Source organism: Corapipo altera, unplaced genomic scaffold (genome assembly GCF_003945725.1).
Source record: "Corapipo altera isolate COAL_440 unplaced genomic scaffold, ASM394572v1 271, whole genome shotgun sequence".
In the NCBI taxonomy this organism is placed as follows: Eukaryota; Metazoa; Chordata; class Aves; order Passeriformes; family Pipridae; genus Corapipo; species Corapipo altera.
In genome coordinates, this window is record NW_020884935.1 from 3,971,063 (window position 1) to 3,985,436 (window position 14,374).

At 47.8% G+C, this 14,374-nt stretch overlaps 1 protein-coding gene across 1 annotated transcript; it reads left to right on the top strand.

Annotated features, from left to right (window-relative positions):
- Positions 1–3,855: 3,855 nt before the first annotated feature.
- On the top strand, positions 3,856–13,513 carry WSB1 (WD repeat and SOCS box containing 1). Its single transcript, XM_027660360.1, has 9 exons — positions 3,856–3,962; positions 4,537–4,705; positions 5,645–5,913; positions 6,916–7,047; positions 7,448–7,548; positions 9,651–9,823; positions 10,222–10,335; positions 11,080–11,187; positions 11,655–13,513. The coding sequence occupies exons 1-9, from the start codon at positions 3,923–3,925 to the stop codon at positions 11,812–11,814; spliced, it is 1,266 nt and encodes a 421-aa protein (XP_027516161.1). The 5' UTR covers positions 3,856–3,922; the 3' UTR covers positions 11,815–13,513.
- Positions 13,514–14,374: the final 861 nt, after the last annotated feature.

Sequence of the window (14,374 nt, forward strand, 5' to 3'; positions counted from 1 at the left end):
AGGGAGTCTATCTCATTCATTGTTCCTGTTAAACTCAACTTGCTTTCCTATAAATTGAATTTATAGATGATTTATTGGCATTTACAATGACACCCTCCGTGCCATTGATTTTCCCTCTGTTCACATAATCCTTTGGTATATTTTGAACCCTGGTTATAATGACAGACTTAGGGTCTTGCACCTTTGTAAATATTCAGATGTAATTACAGAACAGAGTGAGGGAATTTAAGCCAAAGGAACACAGGCCAGCTCAGCACCAATTTTCACTGCCCAGTGGAAAAGGAAGTCCCTTCCTATTCCAGGGAACAGCACAGCCGAGGTGCTGGAGCATCCTGGCACAGGGCCCGGGCACCTTCCCTGGCAGCTGAGCTCAGAGGAAACACAGGCTGAAGAGGAACACACAAACCCAGTAAGTATTAGAAAGGATTTTTTAAAGAAGTGAAGTAGCTGTGTGGATATTGGAGGTTATGCTGGCATACATTGGGGTGTGGGTACAGTGAGCTCAAGGGAGCCTGACCTGCTTCCTCTGTAACAGGGAACCTTCTCTACTGCCCTTGCTTAGAACAGCTCAGAGCTCTGAGTGTGACCTTCAGCCATCTGAGATGAGGTCTCTTGTACCCTCAGTGGGTAAATTTAGCACAGATGTTTCTGGAAGCAGCTCCCTTACAAGGCATCCATGGCTGGCTTATAGAGAAGGAATGGTTTGAACCTAGAAGGAATAACCCCAAACTTCTCTCTCCCTTATTCCAGTGCAGCTACTCATCATGGAAGCTCTCAATTCCCCCCACACACTGAGCCATCTGCTCTATTTATTATACCCAAAGACATGCTCCAAAAATTATAAAATCCCAACGAGACCAAAAGAATGCAGAGACAAAATTCCATAGCCTCTCTGATATTCCATCTGTGCAGCTTTTCCACAGCACACTCTTTTAGCAGACCTTTACAGATTAACCCCTGAGGTACCAGATGTACATCAATTTATGACCATCTAAAAATTTTCACAAGAAGCAACGGTGAATAAGTTACAGAGCAACAGGGAAAAGGGGAGAGAGGAATGACAGCTCAGAATTCCAGCAAGGGAGGGAACCTCAGCTCCTGGTGCACGAGGTGCCTGTGGGAAGATCAGACAGTTCTGCTCCTGGCTGCTCCAGGATGACCCTGAGAAAGTGGCCTCATCCCCCTGCTCCTCCTCCCAAGAGCTGTTTGTCTTGTCTATTTGACTGCAAACCCCAGGGTCACCGTCCCACGCTCGGCAGCTGAAACGGGGCCGAGACTGCTCGGAGCGACCCCCCAAACACCACGAACCAAATGAGGCAGCAGCTGAAACGGGGCCATCCCTGCAGCACCTCAGGGCAAGGAGGAACTGCAGCAAGGGGGCAGAGACACTGAGGGGCAAAGACTGCTCAGGGTCTTGAAGGCCCATTTACAGCCTGTGAAAAGCCCACTGCGCAAGGCCCCGCTCCTTTAACAGCTCCTTGCAGGGCTGGGGTGTTGCTTTATTTGTGTGTCAGGGTTTTCTAACCCTTCACCTTGGGGGGGCTGTCACTTGGATCTCCTCAGAATCATAGAATAACAGAACATCCTAAGCTGGAAGGGACCCACAAGGGTCATTGAAGTCCAACCCCTGACAGCACTTCTCTAGTTTCTCTGCTGCTCACCATTCTCCTCACTGCAATCCCTTTTCCTCTTCAACCTCTTTGCCCTCTCTTTCTTTCTTCCATTCTTGTTTTAGTTTTCACCTTCTCTTTCACTTCCACAAACTCAGGCTGAACTTTCTCCATCCCAAGAAGGTTCTCAAAACAAACAGGAGCTTGTGAATTATTAACAGTGTAGACTAAAAATAGCATAATTTTTAATGACAGCCAGACCTCCAAGATGCAGGTACTATGGCTCAGATCACCTACCTTGGACTTGGTGGGACTGGCCCTAACTGTCCCTAATTTGACAGGAGTGCTTTATAGAATGAGAGCTGTGAGGAGGAGGAACATAACTCGTGGGCCTTATTGCAAAATACTTTTCTTCTTAAAAAAAAAAAGCAAGGAAGGCAGCAAGCTGGTAACATCCCTGCAAAGCTCTTGATCTCTGGCTGTAACAGCCCCAAGGTCAGCAAACAGAACCCAGCCTTGTGCTGGCTCTGTGGGAGGCTCAGACCCTCAGGAGAAACCTCTGTGACCCCCTCAGCCAGGGGCTGGCCTGGCTCAAACACTCCCAGCTCAGGAGCAACTCCAAGTAGCATTTCACAATATTCACTGGCTACAAATCTGCCTTGTGCCAAGACATGAGGTGCTCAGAGCTGCTCAGGGCTCTTCCCTCCGCGGGCAGGAGGATGGATAGAGCAGGAACAGGGTTATGCTGTGTCAAACTAATGCTACGATGGGCTAAGGGAGTTTATACAAACCCCTGTTAATCCATGCTAGTGTTTGGGTCACTGAAAATATTCCAAACTTCTTCCTGCTCCTTTCTTTGACATTGTGTCACTACCCAGGTTAGAAAAAGCTTTGCTGGCCTTGCTCAGCCAGGGGGAATTCCTGGCTGTTGCTGAATAGCTGATCCCGATGGCTATTGCAGCTCTGCCAGCGAGGCCACTGCTTTGGAATGAAATCACAGTCATTATCTGCAGTTAATTTTCCTGCTGGGTGCTTCTCTGAAGTCCAGACAGAGCAAGGAAGAGTCACTTTTTCTAGAAGAGGGGCAGAACTTAGATATGCAAAAGGAGAAAGAAAAGGAAGGAGAAAGCAGAGGACAGAGATGTTAATACAAATCACTCAGAGACCGAGGTGGCCTCAGGGTCTCTTTCTCCAAGTTGTTTGTGGACAACATTAACAGCAAATTCAAAATTTTATCATAAACAAGCTCTTGCTGGATGTAGATGCTGAACTGTAAAGAAACATCAAAGGGTAGGAAAGTCCTGAGACTCTTCCAGCCCCTAGTTAGGGCAGATGAAATTAAGTGCTCACATCTCTGTCCTACGCACATTCCACAATGCAGTGATGTAAGTGTTTGCATATTTTTTGGTTTACGTGTCACCCTGCAGTCCCATGGTCAAACAGACATCAGGGATGTCACAACCTGCCTTAAAAGATAGTGTAGACAATCTCTAACTCTCTATGGTAGGAACATTCGCTGCTGCTGGTCTGGCATTTAGGCAATATAAGAACAATTCTTATCCCATTTGAGGAGTCGGTAGCCTCTGAACACAACCCCATCAGCACATCCCCACTACAGCAGCTAGAAACCACCTTTTGATTGCAATATGGGGGGGAGTGTTCACTGTGGTTCTTTGCTGTACTCTGAACCTCCACGTTTTGGGGGAGCCAGGTCACTACAGATTAGTCCTTTGTGTCGTTTAAATGTGACTCGTCTGTTGGCGCGGGCGGGGCTGGGGCTGGACCTGCGGGTGCCGCTGCCGCGGACAGGAGGGGCGGGGGTGCGGGCGGCACATCCCGGGGCTGCTGCGGGGGGGTCACACCGGGAACCGGGACAGCGGCACGGCCGGGCCGGGCACAGAACTGCGGGGCAGAGCCGGCCGGGCAGAGCCGGGCAGTCAGAGCCGGGCAGTCAGAGCCGGGCAGTCAGAGCCGGGCGGGCAGAGCCGGCCGGGCAGAGCCGGGCGGGCAGAGCCGGGCGGGCAGAGCCGGGCGGGCAGAGCCGGGCAGTCAGAGCCGGGCGGGCAGAGCCGGGCGGGCAGAGCCGGACGGGCAGAGCCGGACGGGCAGAGCCGGGCGGGCAGAGCCGGGCAGTCAGAGCCGGGCAGTCAGAGCCGGGCGGGCAGAGCCGCTGCCCGCAGCCCCAGCCCGGCCCCGGGCGGAGCGTCCCCGGCCCGGCCCCCGCCCCGCCCCGCCGCCTCCCCGCCGCCATCTTCGCCGCCGCCGAGCCGCCGGTCCCGCCGCAGCGCCGCCGCCCCGCAGGCCGCCCGTCCATGGCCAGCTTTCCCCCGAGTGTCAACGAGAAGCTCATCGGTGAGCGGGGCGGGGGCAGCGCGGCCCGGCCCGGGCTCGGGCGGGGCTCACACGGCGCTGCCCGCCGGGGACGGGCGGGATCGCGGCACATGGAGCCTTTCCCGGCCCGGCCGTGGGAGCGCGCGGGGGCGGCGGGGCCGATGGTCCGGGGTGCGGGACCGATGATCCCGGGATGCGGTGCCGATGATCCCGGGATGCGGTACCGATGATCCCGGGTGCGGTACCGATGATCCCGGGTGCGGTACCGATGATCCCGGGATGCGGTGCCGATGATCCCGGGATGCGGTACCGATGGTCCCGGGATGCGGTGCCGATGATCCCGGGATGCGGTACCGATGATCCCGGCGTGAGGCATCACCCGCAGCACAAGCAGGCGTCCAACGCCCCGTGTTTCTCCCCAGTGACTCGATCGCTTTGGCAGCCCGGGCTCAGCCCTGGGATCGGTTCCTCAGTGACATAAGACCCGGCTCTCGATGACTTTAAATGGCGTGAAACAAAAGCGGGCTGAGGCACTGCCTGGTTCCCGTGTCGCCGCTGCCTTTTTCTCAACTGCCTTTCCCCTTTGTTCCCCCAGCACGGTCCCGCACGGTAGGAGAGCTCCTCGCCCCCACGGCTCCCTTCGACAAGAAGTGTGGGCGGGAGAACTGGACGGTCGCGTTCGCTCCCGATGGCTCGTACCTGGCGTGGTCGCAGGGACACCGCATAGTGAAGCTGGTCCCCTGGGCACAGTGCCTCAGTAACTTGTAAGGCAAACCTCTGTGGCTTCTAATGCACCTGAAAAACGGAACAATTTAAAAACGGGACATAGGTTTCAATGGATTAAAATGCACAGACTGGCTTTTTAGGCTTTGGCGCCTTGGGGAAAAGCTACTTCCTTAAAGTAACAGCTGTTGTTTCATCTCTTCCTCTGTGGCCAGCGAGAGCATCAACTATTGCAGCCTCACAAAGTCTGTGGAGGAGGGATTTATTAATAGTTTCAAATGCCCTAAAGTAGGAGGAAGTTTGAATGAAAAGGGAAGTTACAGACCTGGGCAGATCTGGCCCTTTAAATTTCCTATCACGAAGCTGTTTGGTTTTACCTTTTAGGAATTTACTTAAAGGCAGACCTCTTTCCTTATCATCTGTGTTAGAATGGAGGTGAAGTTCCAAAACACAGTTTACTGGCACTTGCAGGTTGCATTTCAGTGAAGTTGGTAACCAACCACTACAGTTCTGTAGCTGGTTACATTTTCCTGACCCTTTTCCCCCCACCTTCTTGGGGTGGTTAATATTTGCCATGTCCTGACCTCAGTATCTCTTCCCAGGTTTTAAGACATACGAGGGAATTGCAGGGAACTTGCTCATTTAGCAGAAAGTCTTAGAAATTTGTGTGACTCATTTTTCTATAAATGCTTTAAAACTGTTAGCTTTCACAGTGGGTTAAGTTAATATCTTGCTCTTGACAGAGATAAAAATGAGTACAAAATATTAGTATTATATTATGTAGGAAGATTTCCAGGTGCTGGTAATTTTTCACACTTACAAGAAAAAAACTGCATTTGTAATTTTAAAGTAAAAATGCCCCATTATGGGTCCCAGAGATGTACATTACGACAGCTCAGAGGTTTCATTACATCTTTAAGAAATGTTTGCTGTTCAGGTTAACTTACGCTGTGTTTCTGTATTTTCTGTGTGTTTCGCAGTTTGCTGCACGGCACAAAGAATGGTGCAAACCCTGCCAGCACCAGGCTCCCGAGGCAGAACAGTGAGAGTGGGCAGAAGAACAAGCCCTGTGAGCACGTCCTCGACTGCGGGGACATCGTGTGGAGCTTGGCCTTCGGCTCCTCAGTGCCGGAGAAGCGGAGCCGCTGCGTCAACATCGAGTGGCACCGCTTCAAATTCGGGCAGGACCAGCTGCTCCTGGCCACGGGCCTCAACAACGGCCGCATCAAGATCTGGGATGTCTACACAGGTGGGTGTGCAGTCAGGACAGCCTGAGCTGGAAGGGACACACGAGGATCGTGGAGTCCAGCTCCTGGCCAGGCACAGAACACCCAGACAACCCCACCGTGTCCCGGAGAGCATTTTCCAAGCACTCCCTGTCACACTGCAGTGCCAGCACACACTTTGTGACACTCCCTGTCACACTGCAGTGCCAGCACACACTTTGTGACACTCCCTGTCACACTGCAGTGCCAGCACACACTTCGTGACACTCCCTGTCACACTGCAGTGCCAGCACACACTTTGTGCCATAGTAACACCATTAATCCACAGAAGGAGTTGGTTACAGAATTGTACTCGGGAACTGAAGCTTGAGTACAAGTTAAATAATCTAAAAAAAGCATGAGCTCCTGCAACCAAAAGTAATCAAAACCTGCCAGAGGAACAAGAGATGCGGGTCATGCTTTGAGATGTGAGTGGTGGAAGATGCAAAATGGTTAAATGTGTGCATACATACATTGGTTGGTTACTCTAAAATCTTCCTAGTTTTACCATACTTTCAAAGGAAACTTTCAAAGCATGAAGTTGCTGCTTTATGGTGATGAGGACCTTTTACTTTTCTAAAAAGTTAATAAATGTTCAACTCAAAAAGACTGCATCTGAATGTAGGGACTCAGTTTCACTCGCAGCACAGCTGCTAGGCTGGAGGGAACTCCTCAGCTTTAAAAAAATTAATGACTATTGAGTAATTTGCTGTTATCTTGTAAACTGAAGCTTAGAACTGGAATGTCTGTCAAGAGCCAAGTCTTGCCTTATTTCTGAGGTTTTAGTGTACAGATTTTCTGGCTTTTCAGGGAGTTGCCTCTTGATCCAGGGGAGTGAAGGGATTCACATGCTGCTCACCTTAGGGAGCATTTCTACAATGAAAATTGGTTTTATGTGTATTTTGTATGCAGTGTTTGTATCCATAAAGCATTTGATCTGAGGAAAAGTACAGTCCATGTTAAATTGTGGTGTTCTCATGTAACAGGAAAACTCCTCCTGAACCTGATGGACCACACGGAAGTTGTCAGAGATTTAACCTTTGCCCCTGATGGCAGCCTGATTTTAGTGTCTGCATCCAGAGACAAAACCCTGCGGGTGTGGGACCTGAAAGATGATGGTTCGTGCTCAGAGTTTATCTGCTCTAAAACCCGGGAGAAATATCTGTGTACTTGCCTCTTTTATTGCTGTAAACTCAGTTTGGTCAGGATTGCTTAAATAATGAGTGTAGCTCTGTTAGTCACCCACTCTACACTCTCTTGGAATTCTTTATCTGTGTGTACCCTGAAGGGAGAATCGGGGACTGGGCTAAGTTAAGAGTGCATGAAGTGACTTTCTGAACAGGGACATGGGATTTAGAGGCTACATCACAGGATTTTTGTTTCTGTGTACAATGACTCTGCAAGATGTTTGGAAAAACAGTACAAAATTTTACAAAGGAATAACTAATTTGGAAAAGCTTTTCAATCTGAATTTTGTAATATTAAACCAATTCTTAACAGCAGCGTCTTTCTTTTTAGGAAATATGATGAAGGTGTTGAGAGGCCATCAGAACTGGGTGTATGGCTGTGCATTCTCACCAGACTCCTCCATCCTCTGCTCTGTTGGAGCTAGTAAGGCAGTATGTGTCAGAGTTTCTTGTTCCTTAAATCTCCTGAATTGTGTGCATAATCATTTGAAATCTAAATAACATTAAGCTTGTGCTCGGTGTCATGAACTTCTAATGTTTGATGATGATGTAAAAGTGCATGAAATTAGACTGGCAAATGGTGCACTGAGACCCTGATTTGTGAATGAAACTTGCACTGCTTTTAGTTGATGAGGCTGTAAGTGTTTGAGAAATAGGTCTGCACATCTGCATGGGGTCATGGCATAGACCAAAGACAGCTAAAGCTGCCAGTGTTAAAAAATACTTAGATTAATGCATAAAACTATTTTGATTTGATTTGATGCTTTCTGTTTCCTGCTCAATGAGGACTTTTCAAAGTCTGAGCCAGTCAGGGTATCTCCTGCTGAACAAAAGTGTTTCTCCTGTTTTCCCATACCAATGGCACAAGGGTTAGAAGGAGGAGCAGCACACTAGTTCTGTTTCCATCCCATCCTCATGCCCTGCCAGAGAACTGAAAGCAGTGCAGCTGTGCCATGAGCGACTCTTGGCACCCAAGAATTAGGGCAAACCAGAAAGGGGGATTCAGCCTGGTTCCAGGGGCTCTGTAGGTAGTTCAAAGGAGTGAAAAGCCCAACCCACTCGTCCGGATGAGCGCTCAGATGTGTTCCATCCCTCGAGTTCCCAGTGCAGATCTGCTGGAGAACAGCTGAGCTCTGGGGTTTGGCTCTGTAGCTGGAGCAGAGGGGGGGTGGACATTGCTGTCTGTAGGCTGTGTGTTTTCCATAAGCTTCTTGCTTTCCCTGTCACAGGTGGTGGCAGCAATATTGGTGTGATTGAGTTAAGCTGCCCCTCTCGGGAGCACAGTGCTGTTAGAGGGGGGCATGCCCATGCCTGGCCGCCAGCCCGGGCCGGTACCGTAGGACGAAGTAACCTTGCCCTCGGCTGCAAGGGGTCCTGTACGTACGCAGGTGCTGGTCCATGTCCACTGTCTGCTTGCTTGCTTGCTTTCCTTTTTTTTTTTTTTTTTTGATAATTTTCACAGCAGTGAAACACACTGACTCCTCAAACCTAGTTCCCAGTGTTGTGGAATGTTGGGGGCTCCTCGGAGAAATCGGTCAACACGTTTATGACCGACCGTAAAATGGTTCAGTTTTAGGAAGCGTGGGAGGCACTAAGGCTGTGTTTGCTTTGGTCAAATGTAAATTTATCCAAGATGTCAGAATTTAATCTGTGTGGTAAAACTGTTGGGGGGAGGGGGAAATCAGGGTCCCTGAAATGAGCTCTCAGAGGGACGTAACAGCTTTTGTTAAAGACTTACATTCCTATAAAATCATGCTGCAGTACATGGATAGTTCCTATTAAGTAATTCTGCACAGTCTCTATTCTGATTATATATAATGTACAACTGCATGTAAAATCCCAGAACACTGTAATATTTTATCAATTCTTATAATACACTGTGCAATTAGCTGGGTAAATTGTAATATTAATGTTGTTTGTTGCTGTTGATTTAAAATGCCTAAATTCTTTCTAATAATAATGTGGTTAGACTTCCCTGTTGTTTTGCCAAAGACATAACTTTTGGCTGTGAAAATTCTTTTTGCTTGCAGTATCTGTTTCTCTTCCTAGGCTGACGTTGGTGATCCAAGCAATTGTAAACAAGTGATCTTAAAGGGATGCCACTGGAGTAACAATATGTTAACCTTACATTTTCTGTCTGTATATTTCTTAAAATTTTGGTAGTTACTGAAAAGAGGGGACTGTAGAGTTTAACCCTATTTATTTCTGCATATTTTAATAAAATAGTTTTGTAATACATGAATTTCAGTAAGCTACATGGTTAAATTATGTTGCCTTTATCTTATATTTTGGCTTATTTTGATAATAACATTTAACAAACTTGAGTTAGAACTTGCATGTTTGCTTTAATTATTTTTTAAAAAAAACCCTTGATTTTAATCTGAGTATGACACTGAGCATATTTCTTAATTGTAGTAATTCATAATACCTGATTTTAATATAATCCTAAATAAGATTAGTTATACTTAAAAAACAAATTAAATGCTGCATTGCCTCTCTGAGCAGAGCTATAACATCAGCTTATTTAATTGCAGGTTTTCCTCTGGGATATGGATAAATACTCCATGTTACGGAAGCTCGAAGGACATCACAATGATGTTGTAGCTTGTGAGTTCTCTCCTGATGGAGCATTACTGGCTACTGCATCTTATGATACTCGAGTCTATGTCTGGGATCCACATATTGGAGTTATTCTCATGGAATTTGGGTGAGTAAAGCTGTCAAACCTGGAAACTTTCTCCCAGAGCGAGAGTGAAAATCCATGGGTTTCTGTATGTAACTGATGATTGCACTTGGGAAAGAGCAGGGGCTGATGGAAACCCTGAAGTGGCAGAGACTGGAGGTTGTTCTTCCATCTGAGAGAGGATTTACAGCACTGGTACTTCCACATGTACTGAAGCACCTTCAGCAAAGCTGAGTGTTGAGAGCTGTGACAGACACAGGGTTCAGTCTCCGCTCCTGAATTCCCAGTTCAGTAGTTTGATAGCTACGTGTTCCACCCATTTCTCTCCCTGCCGTGGCTGAGGGGACCCTGCCCTGTGTCTCTGTCCCCAGGCAGCTGTTCCCTGCTCCCACACCCCCAGCTGTGTCTCTCTCTGTCCCCAGGCACCTGTTCCCTGCTCCCACCCCGATCTTCGCGGGCGGTGCCAACGACCGCTGGGTTCGCTCCGTGTCCTTCAGCCCCGACGGGCTGCACGTGGCCAGCCTGGCTGATGACAAGTGAGTGTGGGGAGGGCTCTGTCAGACCCCGGGGGGTCTGCACTCTGAACTCTGTCAGGGCTGGGCTTCTTTAACTGAGGAGTGACTGCTGGCACTCCTGGTAAAAGCAGACGAGTTGTCTGGTGTGCGGTAACACTGATTTTGAGTGTAGAAGTCATTAGTTGGGTACAGAGCAGATGAGCTGAACAACTTCAGTGTGTAACAGCTGAAAACAACTAAGAGGGATTGTAAATGGAGTTGTCAATGCAGACAAGTCTTGTGGACAGAAGTAAATTCCAAAGCAAAGGGAGAAGTGTCCTGTGATTTGGATTCAGCTCTGTGAACATCACGAGTGGCATCCTGAAGGACTGTGTAAACAATGTGAGCTGCTTTCTTGATGTGACAGCAAGGGTATTCAACTAGCTACAGCAGGGTTTATTTTTTTTATTAAGATAAGCATTGTTGGGAATTTCTAGCATATGTGACACTTGAGAAATTGTCTAAATCTGTAGTTCAAGTATTGCTTTCTGTTACTGAAGGCAGTCTTTTTTTTAAATTGAAAAAGTACAGAGCAAGGTATTTATCAGGAAAGAAGAAATCAGAGCATTTCAGGCCAGACCTGAAACACTGTGTATGCCTATTAAAATATTAATAAAAATTCCCTGAGCTGTGCTTCAGACTAGTTTCTTGTGCAGCATCAGAGATAATATCAAACAGAATTAAATACCTACTCCAGTAACTTCCTACCTTGTCCCTCCCTCTCAGAATGGTGAGGTTCTGGAGAATTGATGAAGAATACCCTGTACAAGTTGCACCTCTGAACAACGGGCTCTGCTGCACTTTCTCTACTGATGGCAGTGTTCTCGCTGCAGGGCAAGTATAGACTTTGGTTTCCTTTCTAAAATACTAAGATAACACAAAAGGTTGAAAACAGTGGCTAAGTGTTCCAAGAATCTTCAGTTGTGGCTTGCAACTCGGTGCTTCTGACTGGTACTATTTTTTAAGCATGCCTGGAATAGCAGTAAAATCAATAAGCTGATAAACTCCTTTCTTATCTTTGAAAATAAATATGAGAGAGACCCAAAACATGTGGGCTGGAAGAAGCCATCAGATAGCCAGGGGCAGGAACTGCTGGGAGATCTGTGCAGGCCTGTTGCATACACAAGTTGCTTATTGTGCTGCTGTAGCTTAAAATAAGAGCTGGCATTTGATGTAAATGGGAGTGGAAGAGCTGGAACGGAGTAACAGCAAGTCCCCTACCTAGAAATGTGTGTCAGGGTGGGTGCTGGGGTGAGCCCAGTCCATGGAGTGACGCTGTGGGGTTTGTTGTGTTTGTGCAGGACCCAGGATGGCAGCCTGCACTTCTGGGCCGCGCCCCGGCAGGTGCCCAGCCTGCAGCACCTCTGCCGCGTGGCCATCCGCAGGGTCATGGCCACCAGCCACGTCAGGAACCTGCCCATCCCACCCAAGGTGCTGGAGTTCCTTTGCTACCAGATTTGATATTTGGAAAAGAAGAAAAAGAAACCCAATTCCAGCTGGCAGGTGGCCCAGCTGCTGAAACTGGCTACAAACACTTCACAGACTCCTCAAACTGTACAGTCTTCAAGCTTAAAACTCTACAGGTTTTCAAGAGCTATTTAAAGTGATAACCTAAATACTGTTTTATCAAAATGCCTGACAGGTAATTTTTTTTACTATTTATAGAAAACACAGTAGAAGTATTCCTGGTGTTCTCAGTTTTCTAAAATATAACTGTGAAAACATGTACATATATAGACATAAGCTGCTACATGTTATCATTGTACCTTTAAAAATTGCTTCTCTGATGTTTCATGTGTCTCATGTATATATTGCTTTGGTAGAGCCATGATGCATCTGTGCTGTAAGTGGAAGGAAAACTGTTATTCTGGGACATCAAGGCAGGAAAAGGTAGGAAAACAGAGCAGTTAAGGTTCCTTTTGTACATTGGTTGGGGTTCGGGAAGCTGAGCCCCAGGTCAGACTTTGTGCTAGTTTCTTTGTGAGGAGGTACAGCTTGGCTTTGTAGAGCAGTGTGTGTGTGCTGGTTTAAAAGGAAACCTGTGGGAGAAATGAACCCAGCTCAAGAGGGATTACCAGTCAGAGTTAAAATTTACTAAAAAGATTATGATAAATAAAATGATAAAGAGAAAAACTGGTTTTAACCCACAAAGACAGGTGTGTAACCCAGCCCCCTGGGACAAGAACAGAGTGGTGTTTGTTAACTCCTGTGCTGAGCACCACAGGGCCCCCTGGGTGCAAAGTGAAAGGAAAGGAAACCTGTTGGTCAGATGATGGTCACAGTCCTGTTGGAGTTCTGCTCCTCCTCTGCATCCCAGGAGTGGTGCCAGAAGTCCCAAACCCCAAAGTCTGTACCTGCTCAGGTTCAGGTGGGAATGCCCAGTGCCTCCCCCACCCAGGGAAGTTCACAATGGGGGATTTAACTCAGTCAGGGGATGTTTTTGGCCTCTTTGATGGTCTGGGTGTTGCAGCTGCCTGTTATGCCAGTCCAGTATGTCCCAGTAGCAGAACTGACCCCTCAGGCTGGGTCTGGAGGGGGGTTGTCACAGCTGGTTGTTGGTGTGAAGACAAAGAAACACTCCTCTGCCTCACAGGGTTTCTTTAACAGCCAGCCTGTACCCTGGGCAGCTGCTGCAAACAATGCATTTATTAGCAGTCCCTCAGAAATGACAGAGAGGGGGTAGAATACACAGTTTTGGTTATACCCACAGAGTGCTAAACTGGTCCCAGCCCCCACAACTAGGACAGTGTGGCCAAGGAGGTCAGTGAGGGCTGGGGAGTATCTAATGTAACCCAGGACTGTGCCTGTGTCAGCTGAAGGCCTTATGCTCCAGAGCAGCAAACCAGGTGAAATTTCAGTATTGGGCAGTGTTAAAGAACTATTTCCTTACATTTCTGAAAATCTGACTACTGTATTATTGCCTGATACTGTGTCTGTAGTGAGAGACGTTTACAGACTCAGTCTATTATCCTTTTACCCTGTAATATCTCTTTGGGGGTGATTATTGGTTAATGGCCAAAGATAAGCAAAATATTTGGTTTTGCCTTCTGTTATTTATCTGTATCTGCAGATATAAAGAATGTATGCATTGCATAAAATGCCTGATGATATATATTTTTGTTGAATTTTTTTATTAAAAACTTGTATAAAAGTTTTCTGATATCGCATCTGGTGACTGATTTGTCGACACTGCCTGCAAGGAGGAGAGAGGGGACTGGTGAGAACAGTTACTCATGAATTTACTGCCTCTGGGTCAGTGGCAAAAGCTCTCCAGAGCTGCAGGGAAGCTTCCTAATTCATAACCACCTACTGCTTCTACTGCAGTCCCTGGGATCAGCTGGAGCACTGTGTGCTGGGGACTTTGTCCCATCAGAGACCCCAAAGTAAAAATCAAGTGGTTATAAATATTGTACATCAGCCCTGCTTCCACCCCTCACCAGCTCCAGGTGCTGTTTCCCAGCTACTCCAAAGGAAACCCTCCACAGGGTCTGTGCTTCTCCCAGCTCTGCCTGCAGCAGTCCCTCTGTTTGTTCTAACCTTTCTCCCAGGACACAAATGGTAGTTTTAGACTAAGTACACAAGCTTACCTCATTAGTGAGGCTATTTATAATAATGTAAAATGTTTACAAGCCTCTTCCTGCCACAGTGGGACACCACGAGGGGAGGCTCACACTGCCTGATCTGGGGGACCTGCCACGTCCCCCAGGAGTTCCCAGTTCTGCCCAGGGTTTGTACCTGGCCCCATCAGCAAGGCCACAGCTCACAGCTCCTCCCAGAGACACAAATACCTTCCCAAATCACACAGTGCTCGTGTTCCTCAGAGCACCACAAGACTCAAGGGCAGAGACACCTAGTGCTCTTCTGGGAACCTAGCAGCAAAAGACTCATTTCTGATCAGTGAGTATTCATCCTTCCTTCCTTCTGCTCACAGCAGCACTTTCTGACAGACCTGGATCTCTGAGCAGCACAAACTTTGAGGATTGAAGCCGTTAAAATGTTGATATTAACATTTCCAAAATGT

Bases quoted from the DNA above. Each gene is read 5' to 3' on its own strand.
- WSB1 (XM_027660360.1), top strand. From the start codon at position 3,923: ATGGCCAGCTTTCCCCCGAGTGTCAACGAGAAGCTCATCG. The intron at 3,963-4,536 runs GTGAGCGGGGCG...TTGTTCCCCCAG, and splicing joins TGTCAACGAGAAGCTCATCG to CACGGTCCCGCACGGTAGGA. The intron at 11,188-11,654 runs GCAAGTATAGAC...GTGTTTGTGCAG, and splicing joins GGCAGTGTTCTCGCTGCAGG to GACCCAGGATGGCAGCCTGC.